Here is a 19,413-nt window from a genome sequence, read left to right as displayed (position 1 = left end):
AGTGAGCTCGAGAGAGAAGAAATGATTTACCCAAAGGCATACAGTAGATGCTACCAAAGGCAGAGAAACAATTCATATTCTTCATCTAGCAACTTTCCTTCCCTATGGTAACACAACGATCATCAGATCCCTGTATGAATTAGGTAGTTTCAGGAACCTGGGGTATTAGTCCCTCCTCTTCCCCTAATGAACTCCATGACTCACATCCAAGTGTATCAGTGCTCTGGGTCTATTTTTCTCACCTGTGAAATCAGAGGGCTGGACTAGAGGAACTTCTTGCTCCCTCCACTCTAATGTTATAAAAGTCTTTTATTAAGTGTAGCTGATATACAATGGTATATTAGTTTCACGTGCACAACATAGTGATTCAGAATTCCAGTTGTACAATGAATAAGTCACGGAGGTGAAAAGTACAGCACAGTGAATAGAGTCAGTAACACTGTAATAACTTTGTATGCTGACAGATCGTAGCTACACTTACCATGGTAAGCTTTATAAGAGTCTTTATCCTTGCTCTAAGAGAAGATATGTCTACAGCTCCTAGTGGACCAGCTAGAGACTGAAAGGAGAAGAGTACAGCAAAGGGAGCTGACTAGAGAAGTTTAATATGTCCTCCTCTACCATGTGCTAGCCCAAGCTTCCAGTCAGCTGTATTCTTGGAACCTTCATTTTCTGATCTGTGGGCATATTATAGTCGTCTCACTGTAGGCATACTTTACACAGTTTTTCCTTTGTAGCATAAGTGTTCAGATTACCTGTCCTTTAAACAGTGTTTCCACAGACCATAAAGTCTTTCCTTAGAAACTGACTCAACCTTATATGCTGCTGCTGGTTTTGAGTAAATGGGCTAAATCTTGCAGCCAAGCCTCAATGCAAACAAACACATTTTCTGGTCAAGCATTTTCTGGTTTGTTCAACTCCATTACAGGATTACAGGACTGCCTTAAAAAAAAAAAAAAAAAAAGTTAAAACCCGCAGAAGAGCAAAACACAAGCCCTGGGAAGACAGTTTGCAGCCACATCAGCTCAGATCACCAGGGTAGAAAAAAAGCAGGGCCCTCATTGTCCAGAGCATCATTTTCTCCAGACTTTCATCTTATGTTCTTCTGCTATTTTAATTTCACCACTTCAAAATGGGGGGAAAATAGGTTAATAGTTTCCATGAGTTTAGACTGTGACCAGAGGCATACTAAGCAATTTCAGAACTTTCAGCAACCACAGCTTTGAGGAGAGGATGGTGATGGATATACCAATTCATCTTCGGATGGATTCCAGAGACAGGAGAGTCAGATCAGCCCAGAGATGCCTGGGTAGGATGTAAACAATATTCCTTTTTTTTTTTTTTTCACACATTCACCCTGGGTTTAGTTTTATTCTAGATACTATACTAGGTATAGCATAGGACAGCAAAATATTTTCTTAAGACATGGTCCCCAAGGCCTGTATTGCCCTGATATCAAAATCAGAAAAAGACACTTACAAAAAAAGAAAGAAAGAAAGAAAGAAAGAAAGAAAGAAAGAGAAAAAAGAAAACAACAGGCCAATATCTCTGATGAACATAGATACAAAAATCCTCAAAAAAAATATTAGCAAACCAAATCCAACAATACATTTAAAAAAATCATTCACCAAGTGGGATTTATTCCTGGGTTGCAAAGGTGGTTCAGTATTTGCAAATCAATCAGCATGATACAACACATTTACAAGAGAAAGGATAAAAATCATATGATCATTTCAATGGATGCAGTAATAGGTTTTGACAAAGTACAACATCCATTCATGCTAAAAAAAAAAAATCAACGAAGTAGGTTCTGAAGGAATATATCTCAACCTAATAAAGGCCATATATGAAAAATCCAGCTAATGTCATACTCAATGGTGAAAAACTGAGAGTTTTTCCCCTAAGATCAGGAATAAGACAAGGATGTCCACTCCCACCACTTTTAAATTTAATTTTTAATGTTATTAAAACATTTTTAATGTTTTTGAGAGAGAGAGAGAGAGAGAGAGAGAGAGAGCATGAGTGGGGGAGGGGCAGAGAGAGGGAGACACAGAACTCAAAGCAGACTCCAGGTTCTGCACTGTCAGCACAAACACTGACACAGGGCTCAAACTCATGAACCATGAGGTCATGACCTGAGCTGAAGTCAGATCCTTAACTGACTGAGCCACCAAGGGGCCCCACCACTTTTATTCATTAGAGTACTAGAAGTCCTCGCCACAGCAATCAGGTAAGAAAAAGAAATAAAAGGGATCCGAATTGGTAAGAAAGAAAGAGACTTTGACTATTTGCAGTCTGGATTTTGACAGTCATGCAGACATGATACTATATTTAGAAAACCGTAAAGACACCATAAAAAAAACTACTAAAACTGTTAAGTTAATTGAGTAAGGTCACAGGATACAAAATCAATGTGCAGAAATCCATTGCATCTCTATACACTGATAATGGAGGCACAGAAAAGAAATTAGGAAAACAATCCCATTTACAATTGCACCAAAAATAACAAAACTCCTCATAATAAACTTAACCAAGGAGGCAAGAAACCTATACTCTGAAAACTATACAACATTGACGAAGGAAATTGGAGATGACACAAACAAATGAAAACATATTCCATGCTCATAGATTGAAAGAACAAACATTGTTAAAATGTTGATACTACCCAAAGCAATCTACAGATTTAATGCAATCTCTGTCAAAATACAAACAGCATTTTTCACTAAACTAGAACAAAAATGCCCTAAAATTTATATGGAACCACAGAAGACCCCATATAGCCAAAACAATCTTGAAAAAGAAAAACAAACCTGAAGGTATCACAATTCCAGATTTCAGGTTATACTACAAAGCTGTAGTACCAAAACAGTATGATACAAACACAAAAACAGACACATGAATCAATGGAACAGGACAGAAAGCACAGAAATAAATCCACGATTACATGGTCAATTAATCTTTGATAAAAGAGGCAAGAATATACAATGGGAAAAAGTCTCTTCAAACAAATGGTATCTGGACAACTGAACAGCTACATGCAAAAGAATGAAACTGGACCACTTTCTTATACCATATACAAAAAATAAACTCAAGATAGATTAAAGACCTAAATGTGAAATCTGAAACCATACAAATTCTAGAAGAGAGCCCAGTCAGTATTTTCTCTGACATCATCCGTAGCAACATTTTTCTAGATATGTCTAGTGAGGAAGGGGAATAAAAGCAAAAGTAAACTATTGGGACTACATCTTCTTCACATGAAAAGAAACAATCAACAAAACTAAAGGACAAACTACTGAATGAGAGAATATATTAGTAAATAGCCTATCCAATAAAGGGTTAGTATCCAAAAATATATAAAGAACCTATACAATTCAACATGCACACACACAAGAATAATAATAATAATCTAATTAAAAATGGGCAAAAGACATGAACAGACTTCTTTCCAAAGAAGACATACAGATGCCAACAGATACATGAAAAGATGCTTAACATCACTTATCATTAGGGAAATGCAGATCAAAACTACAATGAGATATCACCTCACAACTGTCAGAATGGCTAAAATTGAAAACACAAGAAACAAGTGTAGGCAATGATGTGGAGAAAAAGGGACCCTTGTGCATTATTGGTGGGAATGTAAACTAATGCAGTCACTATGGAAGACAGTAGGGAGGTTCCTCAAAAAGTTAAAAATAGAACTACCTTAGTATCCAAGAATCACACCACTGAGTATTTGCTCAAAAAATATAAAAACACTAATTTGAAAGGATTCCTGCATCCATATGTTTATTGTGATGTTATTTATGATAGCCAAATTATGGAAACATAATTGTTTCCGTCAACAGATGAATGGATGAGGGATACATATGTAATATTATTCAGCCATAAAAGAAGAATGAAATCTTGCTATTTGTAGCAGCGTGGATAGAAGTAGAGAGTATAATGTTAAGCAAAATAAGCCAGTCATAGAAAGACATATCATCTGATCTCACTCATATGTGTAATTTAAGAAACAAAACAAATGAACAAAAGGAAAAAAGAGAGAGAGAGACAAACCAAGAAACAGACTCTTAACTACAGAGAACAAACCGATGGTTACCAGAGAGGAGGTGAATGGGGGGGATAGATGAAACAGATGCTGGGGATTAAAAGTATATTTATTGTGATGAGCACAGGCTGATGTATAGAATTATTGAATCACTATATTGCACACTTGAAACTAATATAACGCTGTATGTTAACTGCACTGGAATTTAATAGCTTTTTTTAAAAAGACATAGTTGCTTTCCTTAAAGAGATTAGTCTAATAGAAGAAATAGACAAATGTGCAAATAATTTTAATACAGTGAAAAAACTGTTAAGTGCTCAGGAAGGGTAGAGAAAGAAGCAATTGATTCCAACTGAAGGCATCAAGGTAGGCTTTACTGGAGAGTTGCCTTCTGACCTGTACCTTGAAAGTTCAAGATGATAAACTGTAGTTCATTCTAGGCATTAGCCAATGCACAGAATTACGGAAGTTTCTCATAAATTTGAAATAGCATGAGCAATCTGAGACATTAGGGGAATCTGACCGAAGAAAGGGAAGTTGAATGTCAGGTAAGGAATTAGTTCTTATCACATTGTGGGGCTATAGAAGTTTTTGCTAGAAGCAAAGTTAGTTGGTCACATCTGTGTGTTGGAAAGGAAACTGGAAGTCACTTAGGGAACAGGGAAGTGTTAGAGAAGGAGAGATGCAAACAAGAAAGCCAATCAGAGACTGTTGCTGTGGTTGAGACATCAGCACACTAGTTATCTACCTATAGGCATTTCTTGTGTGAGAGCTATTTAAAGGTTCTCATGGTAAGAGGGAAATTACTCCTTACTTTCCACATCCCTTCCAGTTCTGCATCTTTCTAATAAGATCCCCATCCCAGGTTTATTCTAGATTGTAAACTCTGAATCAGTCCAGACATCTCACTTGGAATATAGCATATAACAAGGTTGTTTAGTAGACAGCATGGGATTCTAGGGAAGGATGGAAAGTTAATAGCCAATTTTATCAATCTTTCCAAGTCCTTATCAATATATGGTATCCCTTTTGGTGAGGGTTTCGTTTTTTAAAGCTCAGCATATTTTGTAAGACAGATAAGTTGACTTTCTTTTCTGTCCAGGATGCACAACACTAAACTTGGAGGTGGTGTTCGAATCAAAGCTTTAAATAATCAAAAGCCTCATGGATTATGCTGAGCCCTGATTGGGTTCTACAACTGGCATGCTCTGTGAGTCTCCATCATCAGGCACACCCTCCTAAAATCTTAAGGTCCTTGGTGACCCTCCCAGATTTTTGAAGACTCATCAAGTTTTAGAATAGTGAGGTGTTCTTCCAGTGGAGAACCTTGGTTATGCAGTTCAGGGGGTCAAACAACTACAGCTGTGAGCAAAATCCAGCCCACTTTTGTAAGTAAAGTTTTATTGGAACACAGTCCTGTGCATTTACAACTGCCTTCACACTATGACAGCAGAACTGAATTGCTGCAACAAAACCAGAAATATTTACCGTGCGTGCCTTTACAGAAATGTTTGCCATCAACCCTGCAATAGTGGTAGAAAAGGGACGGAAGTCAGAAGACATGTGTTCTAAATGCTTGGTTGGCCACCTACTACCTGGGTGAATTTAGAAAAGACCCCTGATGTATCTTACGTGTTTCCTTGTCTCTGTAATAAAGGTATGCACTCTGCTTTCTCCCAAGTACTGTGATAGGCACATGAGCCAATTGTGTCTGTAACAAACACTGCTGGTCTTGCCATAAGGTATTAAATACGTGGAGTTCCTCAAGTCCCAGTTTAACATTGGTGTTTATCTCTCCTTCCCCAGAACACCCTGGAACAGTGCAGTGTGTGCTCCAAGCCCATCATGGAGCGGATCCTGCGAGCCACCGGAAAGGCCTATCATCCTCACTGCTTTACCTGTGTCATGTGCCACCGCAGCCTTGACGGGATCCCATTCACCGTGGACGCTGGTGGCCTCATTCACTGCATTGAGGACTTCCACAAGTAGGCAGTCTACTCTGTCCCCTCGAGCCTGCCAGTCCCCTCAAGAGTCTGTCCTTACTGCCTGGTGTCTGGGCCACACATTCTTCTCTCACAGAGCTGTAGGATCTCAGGATTTGATAGGACCTTAAAAATGGAGTTTGTTAATCCCCTCTTCTAATCCAGGAACGGGTGTCCATTAATCCATCTGGTCCTTCACCCCAGTTTCTGCTCAAAGGCTTGCCTGGGGCTCATCCGTCACATCTTTGTGTGGCTCTGATTGTGAGAAAGTTGACTCAGATGCAGAGTATGTACGTTGGAAATAGGCAGGATACCAGGGTAGCCCTCCCTGGCCTCAACACGAACAAGATGTGTGACAGTGGACAAACCGCTCAATTTCTCCGAGCTGTTCAGTCTGGTCATTAGAACAGAGCCTGTCTTAAAGCTCCCCAGGTGTAATAGTCCACAGTTCTCTCTGGCGCTGACCTCTACGTCTTGCCAGTCTACAGATAGGAGGTCACAGGGAGGTGGACATGCACAGAGAGCAATCAAGTCTGTCTTTCTAGTATAGGCCTCGCACGTATTTGGGTCCGTGTCACACCATTAGCTGTCACATCTTCCCGTAACCTGTTTCCCTACCCAGGCCTTCTCCCCCTCAGGATGCTTTCCAATAAAATTAATGCGTGCAGTCTTGTGCAGTCTTTTGAAGAGGATTAGAAAGTAGAGTCTCAAGGTCAAGGGAACTTACTCATGGGCCTAGAAAAATATGTCCTTCAGTTCTGTCATTCATAGGGCCCTCTTTCTTCTGTCATAGCTGTGGTGTTCATGAAAATTGTATGCTTTTTGTTTTGCCTTCTTTTTATTTGGCCCCTTTGTTAGTTGGCTGGTTTGTTGATGACATTCATTACAAATATATAGTAACCATATGAAAGCTATAGCAGTGATTTGTAAATGGGAGGCACGGAGGCTTTCTGGCTTACTTACGGGGCAGTCTGAGTCTTTGAGGACAGTCCAAAGCTCTCACGGAGATAAAGCTCATGTGGCTCACCAGTTTGGGTCTCCATTCTATGGCCTCCAGATGTGCGGTCTTGTGGGTTATTTTTCACCGCTCTGTTGACTGTCAACAACCAGGAGGAGCTTGCCACAAGCAGTTTGGGGCCTTGAGACTCCTATTTAAAAAAAATGAATTTCCTTAGCACTTTCCAAGTAGCAAAGAAAGGGAAAACCTCACCAAAAGACGTGAGGCTGAATGAATTATAAAACCCCAGAGGCAGGAATTCTCAACCTGAATTAGACAAGTAAGGGCTCACTTTGAAAGGGCAGTCACAGCATAAATTGTACTTCACGTTATTGATATTTTTAGCTTGTAATTACACATGAAAAAAACCTGCATCTATTTAAGGGAAGTGAAAAGATACCAACGGGGAGTGTGTTTCTGTCACTGTGTGCCTCCTTTCTTAGACTTCCCTGAATCCAAGACTGATAGATGTAATCAGAGCACACATGTTTCTGTTGCTGGAAAAGACGGATCTATTACACCCCCCAATTAAAACAGGAAATCAATTCTGACAAATGGAAGTTTATATCTATGCCATTTATCTTTCATTTCTAAGAGTGAGGAGCATAATTAGAGACTTGGGACTGGTGACATAAGTGTGTGGGTCTGAACACTCCAGACAAGCAGACTTGAGCAGCTAAAAGGCAAAAACCATCTCCAGCCCCCATCTCTCCCCCTCCACCACTAATTCCATGGCATGTTAAAACACAAATTATTTTTCTAAATAATGTTGTCTGCATGATTGGCAGGTATGTAGGGGGGGAAGCTTGATCTTTTCATGATTTCCCAAAGAAAAATAAGAGAAATTTTACAGAACCCTGTTTCTGAGCCTTCAAAGTACTAGAACACAAAGCAGCTAAAAGCCTCACCCAGGGTGGGCATTGCAAGGCAAACGAGAGGGTACAGAGCGGGAAACAGCCTTCTTTTGCAGACTGTTTTGGGGGGCCTTGGACTTGGTCTTTTAGGAAGGAAAGCTTTTAGGAAATCTCTTTCAATTCAGTCGAGCCACATCTGCAGAGAGCCCTCTGGGTGCTCCGTGCTAAAGGAGAGAGATACAAGGAGAGAAGCTGCCTGAGTAGAAAATGCACAGACACACCGAGAAAAACCCCTGTCAGCAAGGAGCTTGCCAGAAGGAGGGGAGGGAGTAAGTGCAGAGTATGTGTGATATCAGGCAGAAGGGGCCAGACACGATGAGACAGGCACAGGCGAAGGCTTGAACTGGCAGAGTCCGAGATTACTTGGCCCCAGGATCTGGGTAGGCTTCTGGAAGCAGAATCTGAAAAGTATTTTAAGTGAGAAATAGAAATTCCTGACAGCAGGAACCACTCAGGAAATAAAGAAGGGGTGAAGTGGGGAAGGGCGTCTCTACATTCAAGGAAGATTTGCTTGGCTGTAACTAGAGCAGCCTGAGAGTGGAAGCGAGATACGGAAGGCCCATGAGAAGGGATTGATCTCGCCTTCTTAGCATCCTGTCTTCTAAACTGGTACTGCCCAAATGTTAATGTGCTTGCAAGTCACCTAGGGATCTTGTTAAACTGCAAATTATAATTCAGTAGGTCTGAGGTGGGACCTCCCAATTCCAAATTTCTGACAATCTCCCCGATCGTCTTGGACAGCACTTTGAGTAACAAGCTTCCCAAACACTATTTGTAAGGCTTTGTCAATGGGCCATCCCCTGCATAACCACCTCCAGTCAATGCTAGCCCAAGTCCTCTATCCTATTGGGTAGCAACTCTTCCTATTTCAGATGACTGTTCAAACCAGTTCCCTGGCAAACTGACTGTGTCCACCCTCACCTTCAACACACACACACACACACACACACACACACACACACACTTTCCCATTTCACCTAAATGGCCTTCATTCAAGGTCCAACTCAATTACCACCTCCTCTGAGAAGACTTCCCTGACCTCAACCCTCCCCTGTCCCCCTGTTTGAATTTGTATCTTCCTCTCTGTGTTCTGCAGAGTTTTGTAAATCAGCTATAGCTAGTACATACACAGCCTGATTAGTAATAAAGAACACACACACACACACACACACAATTTTACACTTACCACCTTGAATCATTTTTGCAATTTGGCAGGATATGTATATCGCACCTAATAGAACAAATGCAGAAATAGATAGAACTCCCTCACCAGTCTGGCTGCAGGAGTCCTAGTTTATTTCTGTATTCCCAGTGCCAGGACAGTGAGCTCTGAAAAGCAGGTTTATTTAACTGACCTTTCATTGTGTTGAGCCTTTATTTCACTATCTGTGCTTTCTTATCAGAGACATTACACTCATCCATTTATTTGTTTAATCAGCATCCATTTGTTGATTGCCAGAAATGTGCCAGGACACAAGATGATTAAGACTGTCCTTCCCTGAGCCTTGGCTTCTGTGGCTATGAAGCAGAAATGATAAAAACTATTTCTTCATAATGTTGTTGTCAGTAAAAACACGAGGTCAAGTGTGCAGAGAGCTTAACAATACTTGGCACTTAATAAGCACACAATATATGGTAGCCATATGAGCCATCAAAAGTGTTTTTTATCAAATTTACTTTTATTATTATTATTATTATTATTATTATTATTATCTGCTGAGTGAGCTGAGCTTTGAAACAGACCACCTGGGATTTAGAACAGTCTTTAAAATGCAGGCCAAGGAACACTGTGGGGACTGTGAAACCACTTCCTGTCTTCCCTTTGTTTTTTCCCATCATGGAAATGAGGCCAATTGGTAGGAAGGAATCCTTACTCAGCGAGAACACAATTTATGCCTTTCCAAAGAGGAAGGACTTTAAGATTGAACATAAAGGTCCAAGTCACATCTTTTTATAGAGCAAAATGGCAGACACTTCATTTTATGAGTGGTAGCCTGAAATTCTACTGTCTGCCCTGGTCACAGAAGTTGTTTCTGGAGATTCAGAGACTGAGCAGAACCTGCCAGCTGGAAGCTTACAGTAGAGCGATCCCCGAAGATGTGCAAATAATCACTACTAAAATAGGCAAATTCAGGGAAAGATATTTTATCTTAGAGAAGTAATTCTACTTGAGGAAATAGGGGCAGGCGCGCAGTTCAATGATAGAAAAGATAGACTTCTGACCCCACAGAATTTACAGTCCCGATGGGCTTGGGGAAAGGAAATTCTACAGCGGATTCCAGAAGCCTGCTTATTTCACTACTGATGACCCAGATGCAAAAATAATCAGGTAGTCCAAAGCAGTCTTTTTTTCCTTTTTCTTTTTCTTTTTTTTTTTTACCACTGAGTGTAAACTTCTTGCATAAAATGCCAATTATAACAACCCTGATTACTGCTGCAGTTGTACCCTGATCCTTTTAATTTTTCTTTCAGAGCAATCAATTGATCTGCTGCTTAATTCATATTTATTTAGATTGCAGCCATACAGATGCCTTTTGGCTGCTGCCAAGAAAATTAATATGTACATATAGAGTATAATGTATGTAAAAATGCTTTGACAACCATAAAGTGCTCTGCAAAGTATTAGATTACTATCATTATTTCTTTTTAAGTCTCACTACAAATAGATAAATTTTAACATCATTAATCTTAAAACCATTACCATGAAAAAACTGAGTTGTGCAGTCTGTTTGTCCTTTTTTTTTTTTTTTTTACCTCTATCAGCTTTTATCCGTGGCCATTTCAAATCATGTCCTATTTCACACCTTCCCAAATGCTACCCCTAATTTCCAGGAGATAGGGATGAATGCACAGCCTATATTTGCAGCCTCTTAATCTGCTCTGAGAAAAAAATTTTAGGGCCATCGGTCACATTCAGGAATGTTAAGAGATTAGGAAATGTTAAAATTCCTCACTAACAGTTAACCTCAAAAACACACATATATGTGTCTCTATATGTATAAGTGTTCATACCTTTTGGAAGTGCTAAAACCCTCTGAAGAATAAAGAACTTGACAGCTTTTTAACTTTTTCCTTTTCAAACAAGAGTTTAACACAATCGAAATGTCAGAAGTACACGCTTGGTCATAGCAAGTTTGGTGTATTTCAGGTCGCTAACTTCTGCTGTTTTGAAAAGATATGTGGTCGAGGTTTCTTGTGTTAATTCGTAGAAATTAGTATAAAAGAAAGAGGCTCTAATAAATGGGAATGACACAGCTACCAACCTCAGAATATTTGTGGAGGGCCTGGGGAGTACATATAAGGTCTAGAAGTGAAAGTCAAACAAGATGAGGTCAAGGAAAAGAAAACATAGTAAGGGCCGCCAGGACCCTGCCCTAACCCAGGATTTGTGTTTGCAGTCTATGCACAAGTGAATTCTATGTCACATACCATGTGACCAATAGCTTCTAGATGCTCTTCATCCATAAGGATTGTATACACTCACTCCCCAGCCTCACGAAATCTCACTTTATGATCTAGAAGGACCTCAAAAGTCACTGAGTCTAAGTCCCTGATTTTATAGCCGAGGGAACAGACCCAGAAAAGGATCGTGATTTGCTCAAGGTCATGCAAGATGACAGAGCAGAGGTCCTGACTCTTTACCTACCCCTCATCTTTCCACTTGTGGGTCTCACCTGTTTGTCAGTGTCTATGCTCAATGTCTAACCAGAACTGTTGTCTCCATTTTCAGGAAATTTGCCCCCCGATGTTCTGTGTGCAAAGAGCCTATCATGCCGGCCCCGGGCCAGGAGGAGACTGTCCGGATTGTGGCTCTGGATCGCGATTTCCATGTTCATTGCTACCGGTGTGAGGTCTGTGGTCAGCACCCCCACACCCTGTCAGTGCATGGCAGGTGCTGCAAGGCCCAAGGGAAATAGGTTTTCACAAACAGCAGTTATTCAATCTGGGGAAAACCCCTGGTACCTGTGTTCATAGGACTTGGGTTTTAGATCTTACGCTTTCATTTAATCCTGGTGACCCTGGATAAGTCACTTTACCTCTCACTCTCAATTTTCCCACCTGTAAAAAGGGCTCAAATTCTTATTCACCTCCCCAAATATGGCTGTGCCACTAAAATACAAAACTGTATGTTAAAGAATCATAAACCACAAAGTGCTAAATTAGTAGGAAATGGTATTCTTGTTACTATTATTGTCATTGTTATAATGAGGTTTTTTTTTTATTTTTTTAACGTTTATTTTATTATTGAGAGGCAGAGAGAGACAGAGCATGAGCTGGGCAGAGAGAGGAGGAGACACAGAATCTGAAGGAGGCTGCAGGCTCTGAGCTGTCAGCACAGAGCCTGACATGGGGCTCGAACTCACAAACCATGAGCTCATGACCTGAGCCGAAGTCGGACGCTAAACCGACTGAACCACCCAGGCGCCCCTATAATGTGTTTTTAACTGTGACTCTGATACTCCTATGGGATGGAGATCCATTCTCAGCCATTGAGAAAGTTAAGATCTCACTCCTCTCCAAGGGGTTGGAACTTGATGCTCAAAGTCATGGAGACTGGTTGAGTTAGCAGGCATTGACTATGCACATAAGACAGGAGGTCAGGCGGCTGCTAAGAGCTCCAGGGGAAGTATGCACAGGTGCTGTGGGAATACGTACAAGAGGCCTGTAATCCAGGTTGGAGGGCAGTAGTTAGCAGCTCTCTCTTCTCTCTGTAGGGAGAGTATGAACTGCCTATTGCCACACCCTCCCATCACTGGTTCATCTAGTCCCACTAGGTGACCTTCCAAAGACTAAGGGGCTGGTGGGGTCAGGAGGGCTGGGGGACTGTCTCTGGCTCTCTGGGACTACATTTATTCCACACTCACTGCTTTAGCTGTAGCTAACCACCTGATTTATGTGGGGTTCTTTATTTTGCCCTAGAGCCCAAGTTCCATATAGCTCTCTTCCCTTGACATAAGAAAAGATAATAATAATTAAGAAAAAGATAATAAACTACCAGCTTTTACACCAGATTTTATGACTACAGAGGAACAGCAACCTCCAGCCTTAAAACTGACCTGAATCCTAAGTGTGAAAGAGCTTATAGATGCCTTAGAAGTCATTTCACAGATGGAGAAACTGAGGCGCAAAGAAGGAAAGCTCTTTCAACATTGCTCACACACTTGCTATACATACAAATAGGCTTTGACCTCTGATGGTTTTGTTTTTTGTGCCAAGAGTTGCATGAAATCTGTGCCTTTTCTCCTTTCAGATTAAATGACAGCAGTACAAATTAAGTTTGCTTTGAAATCCTATAAACTTATTTATTTATTTATTTTATCTTTATTTATTTGTTTAATATAATATATTCTCAAGTTAGCTAACATACAGTGTATACAGTGTGCTCTTGGTTTCGGGAATAGATTCCCGTGATTCTTTGCTTACATACAACACCCATGCCAACAAGTGGCCTCCTCAATGCTGATCACCCATTTTCCCCCTCCCCCCCTTCCCCCATCAACTCTCAGTTTGTTCTCTGTATTTAAGAGTCTCTTACCGGTTTGCCTCCCTCTCTGTTTGAAACAATGTTTTCCCCTTCCCTTCCCCCATGGTCTTCTGGTAAGTTTCTCAAATTCCACACATGAGTGAAAACATATGATATCTGTCTTTTTCTGACCTGACTTATTTCACTTAGCGTAATACCCTCCAGTTCCTATGAATTTTTAAAACAGTACTATAAAAGGAACAGTAAATAAGGAGAGGGCAAACCACAGTTCTAGCCCTGTCACAGATGCTTCATGATACTGGACCAATCGCTTCCCTCTCTGCTCTCACTTCCCCATCTATAAAAACGAGGAGGTTGGACTGGATGCCCATATGGCCCCTTTTGGTTCTAAGAACCATGAATGGTTCCAACACTGTGGTTGACTTCAGGCTCTTCAGGGTTTTCAGGTGATCATAGATGTCTGCTCATTAAATGCTTACAGCCATGTCACTTATGACACGTCCTTTCTTTTTTGAGATGCAAAGAGTTCATTTAATTCCATTATTCAGTTTCCGGAATGCCTCTAGAACTGCGGAATATCCGCTTGCTCATTTTGGCAAAGCCAGCCCTCTGGGGAGCCTGCCTCCTGCTGCCACTGCTGCTGCTGCTGCTGTTGTGTTGTGGGCGATACTCCTTCTAAACTTAAATTTTACTGGCATTCAAATGTAGACATGAGCCCCTGTGACCTCCTTGCTGTCATAGTGGACAGCAAAAGCTGAGCATGCGGCACTTCTAGCCTTTTAGAAGAGTTTCTACTGAAGTTAGCAAGGGCACCCACCACCAGATGAAGTATTGTATTTTTCTTTTCAGAGAAACTTCCATTTTCTCCAAAGGTAAGGGCCAATATTTGACTCTTGAATAACGCTTTCCCAAATGGAGCTGCAGAGGTGCTGAGGACAGTAGTACTGTTGCTGGCCCGTCTTCTTGGAAGGAGGCACTCTGCAGCTTGGCTTCTCCCCACCAACTGCCAAGGAGTTCTGTCCCTGCACCTGTGTATTCCTTTTGAGAGATCCTTAGACTAATGCTTAAAGGTCAAGATGACTCAGTGGTTGGGGATCTACCCTTGTTTTATTTTCTCTTGTCCTTGTTGTTGCTGTTTTTGTTGCTTGGGAGAGGAGAACAAAACTACTACTTGGGCACCCAGACCCTGGTATACTTCTCTTCTGGGACTCGCGTTTCCTATTAGGTAATCGGAGAAGGGGGGTCATTTTACTGTTTGTCTTTATGTCCCCAATCTCTTGTTCAGTTTCATTCAAGACATTATGTTGTATCCCAGGGAAGGCTTGGAGGGGGCCTGCGGTGTATGAAGAGGAAAGGCAGGAAACGGCCACATTATGGAGGGAGGCCTTGAATGGAAAGCTAAGGAATTTAGCCTTCACGTACACAGTTGCCATTTTCACTTACATCCTTTCCATCTATCTTTCCAGGATTGTGGTGGTCTCCTGTCTGAAGGAGATAACCAAGGCTGCTACCCTCTGGATGGACACATCCTCTGCAAGACCTGCAACTCCGCCCGCATTAGGGTGCTGACGGCCAAGGCCAGCACTGACCTTTAAGTTCAGTTAGTTGGTGGCACTGAGAAGAATGAAACACAAGAAACAAGATAAGAAAAGACATGGGAAAAATACAGGAAAGGCAATCAAACCGTGGGATGGTCTCTGTTCTTCGTCTAATATTAACCTTTCTTTAGAAACACATAGATTATGAGATTTTTTTTTTTAAGTTCTCACCAAATACACATTTCACATTTAATCATGTAGGACCTTGATGGGCCTTTGTTCCCAAGGACTTCCACATTTTTGCACGGATTATACTCCATCCCATTCACTTCTGCATTCCTGTAACTTTTAATCCCTATGTTTGTCTCACTTTTCATCTGGTTGAATGGCTTTTTTAGTGTGGTATTTGCTGTCACACAGTTTTTTCCTGGGTGAGTCTGCCAACTCACAGGTGCTTTTAGGCTTGAAGGTCTCATCCTATCACTTCCACATTGCCTGTGATCATAAAGGACAGCCATTCTTTCTGTGTGTATTGGAAAAGTACATCTTTCTGTTGCTCTAAACCGGTCATGTCCCTTGGGGTGGGGGGGTGGGGGGTAAAAGTGTGCAATGTATATGTTAGGCAACAAAGAATTTAAGCTGTAAATGACATAGTTTAAAACAAGCGCCTACTGAATTTGCAACCAAATTTGATTGGAAATTCAAAGTCTATAGTGATTTTGGTGCTCAGGGCTCATTTGAAAACAGTTATTGGTGAGATCCAAACTTCAATTTTTTTCTGAGGGAATTACGGGTGGGATATACTGGGGAAAAAATTGGGGGGGGGTATGTTTGAAAAGCCTATTATTATCTCACAATATTATCTTAAGAGTTTCCTTTTCCATGCTACCTAGACATAATAATACAGACAAATTTTGTTTTCTATAGAACATAACACTTCCAAAACCATCCCACTTTTCATCTGAGAAATATTGCTGTGTTGTTTGTTTGTTTCTTTATAATATCCAAACACAACTACCAAAGTTGAGTTTTTCCAGGAGGAATATTGCTTATAAAAGAACTGTTCATATTCTTCCTTTTTTCCCCCAGGCCCAGGTCCTTTTTGCCTGACAACTGCAAATCAGAGCACACATAATAAAATCGTGTAGTTTGTTTAGTTTACTTTTAAAAAGACAGGAAAGCTTGAAAAGATTGTGAAACCACAGTTTCATTACTCTTGTAATCCTGCTATAAATCCAATTACATATTGCAGGAGACATTTTCATATCATCGATGTGACATTTACACCACACTTTCAGACAATCGCTGAAAAAAAAATTGCCTTTCTGAGCTAAAAATATGCAAAGTCTCTGCCTGGAATCTTTATTCAAACTCTTGCTGGGCATTGAAATGCTTGCTTGCCAACTGCAGAACCATTCTTTTGGGTTCTAACTCGTTTCTTTTAAAGAGAGATGCCCATCTTAATAATGGCAGGTTGCCATTTGTAAACTAGTCAAGTATTTTGGATTGAGATTTCTTAAACGTTTCTTCAAGTCTTCCACAAGTATATACTTTTAAGTTATGAAGTATTTTAAATATACACAAAAGAATAAATAATAATATAATGAATCCCTGTATACGTGACACCAGCTTAAGAAATCAAATATAACAGATACAGATCCATTCCCTTGTGCACCCGTCCCTGATTCCACAAATAGCTTTCTCCTGATTATAAAGTGATAAAGTCAATTTTCTAGTCTGACTTTTATTTTAATTTTTAACACTCAGAACATAAATGAAAAATTATTTGTGCATGTTTTAAATTATAACCCATGCCTCAGGAATTCCAATTACATTTATTTTACTTTAGTAGAAATAATTGTAAAACTGGTTTTATTTTCTTGTTTTCAATAAGAAATTCTTAAGCCTTTGGTCCTTAGCTTCATCTAAGTTAATTTGCGGCTCATTCGCCTTGCTCACCCAATAGTTTTGTGTTAGAACTGCCGACGTTATGGCTTTCCACGGTTTTCCCAGAAAACTTTGTCCTTTCCCTACTTTGCTACTCTTGTCATTGGTCTTTTATATGTTTCTTAATGTGAAATACAATGGGATTCATTTTGGGCAGCATGTGAATTTTAGGATACAATAGTGACTGTATCTCTGAATTTCTGTCTTCCAAGTTCAAGATCAGACCATGCTGATGATCTCAAAGAGCACTGAGTGTTAGGCAGTTGGAGAGAGAATACAATCTGCTTGAATTGCTCCAGCAATTTGTTGTCTATGAAATACTTGGGGGAAATTGTGTTTAGGCCAAAAGCCCAATTTATTGAGAGATGGATGTTATCTCTTGAAGTGCAGTCATATTATTATAAATTTTGCCAAAAGAGGAAAATTTATGAAATATTTATGCTATAAAGATGCAATAACATTCTACTTGTTTGCTACATTTAAGTCCTTATGTAACTAAATGTTTACAAGCCAAAACATTTTAAAAAGAGAGAGAGTTATAAGAAAATGCTGTCACAGACCCATCACTGTGGCATTGCCAGAATACTGCTTGCTTTCAATCTTTATAGTACATTTTTATCACATAACCTCAGAGTATCTTTACCAAAGAGTTTTAAAGTAAATCTCTTTTTAATATAGACCTATTATACTTTTATAATAATGAATGTGCACACATACATATGCAGAAATATTTAGATTTAGATTTCTTTTCTTTCACAAGGTATATTAAGGAAAGGATCCTACATATTTTATTCCGGGATTTCTTAATTATATGATTTATATTGCTTTCTTGTCTTTTCTATTAATCATTTGGTTTAAACAATGCCAAATCACTCTTTACTGTTCTAGTTACGTGAAATTTTGCCTATAACAGAGATAGAAAGATCATACTACCTTAACAATTATAATTCTTTTGTCTTTTGATATGTCGTCTTGATTGTTATTTAAATTCATAAATAATAGAAAAATTAGAGTTTCTAAGAGAAAGTTTGTTAAAATATACTGGCTTTAAACAATGGTCAAGAACACAAATACTTGGTAATTCCGTATAATGAGAGACATGGAAGGGGGGAGGGAAACCCACTATGTCACGGGCTCTGCACACCATTTCAAAATCAGGTATCTTCACTGTCTGGATCCCTAGCTCATACGGACTCCATGTGGGGTCTCATTTGCAAGCAAAATTGCATTTAAAACTCAAAACAAAGTCATGTGTCCCAACATGAGGCATTAAGGCTTTGAGATGCTGGACATCTCTGTAGCTCAAAGATGCAAGTTCTTTTTCCTGTCATTGACAAATGGCTTTTGTAGGGGCACCTTCTCTGATCAAAATTACTTTATTGGCTGTCTGTTGGCTAATGCAGCAGAGTTATCAACACTGTCATTGTTTCCTCACCACGAAAGATTCTGCAGAGATGTTTATGGTGATGTTTAAAGTGTATAAAACTCTATGTTTAGCCAACTATTTTTATTTGGGTTCAGAGGGAGAAAGAGAGCACTTTTACAATGGGGCTATCCTAGAGGGTTTATAGACTAAAGACAGGGCTCTGAAAACACAACCTAGAACAGTTTTCCTAGTTAGTAAAAAATCCTATTAATGTGAACCAGCCAGGAATAACAGTGTTATTTCTATTTGATATGGTTTGGGCTTCTCTTGTCAAATCTGTGTCGGCTGCCCCCTGATCCCTCCATTATCAAGTTTTGAAGGGTGTCGGGGAAATTATGGCAGCTGCTAGGGAGATCAGGGAAACACTGATGTAACCTCACAGCCTCTCACCATTCCTCTTGGCTTGGAAAGGCTTCTTTTTCTCATATACATTTCTAGAAATATTGCCATTCTACCTTAGTATTTCACATTTGTAGTTTAAACAAGTGATTGTCCATCTGTTCCCTAGAGCTACAGTACATGTGTGTTATGAATGAAATATGACAGCATGTTCCATACCCTGCTTTAGCCATCTGTAGGAAATCAGTAGGCTGAAAAAGATATACCTCTGCAAAATGTGCCTGAAGTCCCTTTCCTGAGACCGCTCTCTTGGTGCACTTTCATGGAAGACAATCAGAGAGCAACATGTATGTGTGCCTTCTGGTTAAAGCCTCATTACACTACTATGAATATTCCACTGGAGAGGCCGTAACATAAATAATAATGTCCCAAGTTTCCAAGATACACTCATCAAAAATGGAACACAAAATTCAGAGAAGTGTGAACTCTTTATCTTAAGGTCTTCTCATAGCATTTCTTTTCTCCCTGTCTCTTGGAAGTACCTTACAGATTCCTAAATTAAAACACGTGTATGCCAGAAGGTGATGTTTTGAACGTTGTTAGGGAGTATGTTTGGTCGTAACTCTGGTTTTAGTCAGATAGTGAAGATCGACTTCAGTTTGAGCCTTCGCCACCCATTCAGCCTATCCACTTTTAGTAATGATCATAGCGTTTTGGTTTGTCTGTTGTTT

General features: G+C 40.0%; 1 protein-coding gene across 9 annotated transcripts in view; it reads left to right on the top strand.

Annotated features, from left to right (window-relative positions):
- The window catches only part of LOC122491615 (LIM domain containing preferred translocation partner in lipoma), a 679,043-nt gene extending 661,161 nt beyond the window's left edge, over window positions 1-17,882 (top strand). For all 9 annotated transcript variants that reach the window (XM_043594610.1, XM_043594613.1, XM_043594611.1 and 6 more), the window contains 3 exons: window positions 5,861-6,039; window positions 11,678-11,798; window positions 14,899-17,882. In XM_043594610.1, coding sequence (XP_043450545.1) covers window positions 5,861-6,039; window positions 11,678-11,798; window positions 14,899-15,027 — 429 coding nt within the window. In that variant the 3' untranslated portion in view covers window positions 15,028-17,882. The remainder of the gene's footprint in view (window positions 1-5,860; window positions 6,040-11,677; window positions 11,799-14,898) is intronic.
- Window positions 17,883-19,413: the final 1,531 nt, after the last annotated feature.

This window comes from Prionailurus bengalensis, chromosome C2, assembly GCF_016509475.1.
Source record: "Prionailurus bengalensis isolate Pbe53 chromosome C2, Fcat_Pben_1.1_paternal_pri, whole genome shotgun sequence".
In the NCBI taxonomy this organism is placed as follows: domain Eukaryota; kingdom Metazoa; phylum Chordata; class Mammalia; order Carnivora; family Felidae; genus Prionailurus; species Prionailurus bengalensis.
Note: the sequence above shows the minus strand (reverse complement) of the source record. Positions and strands in the feature narration are given on the sequence as shown.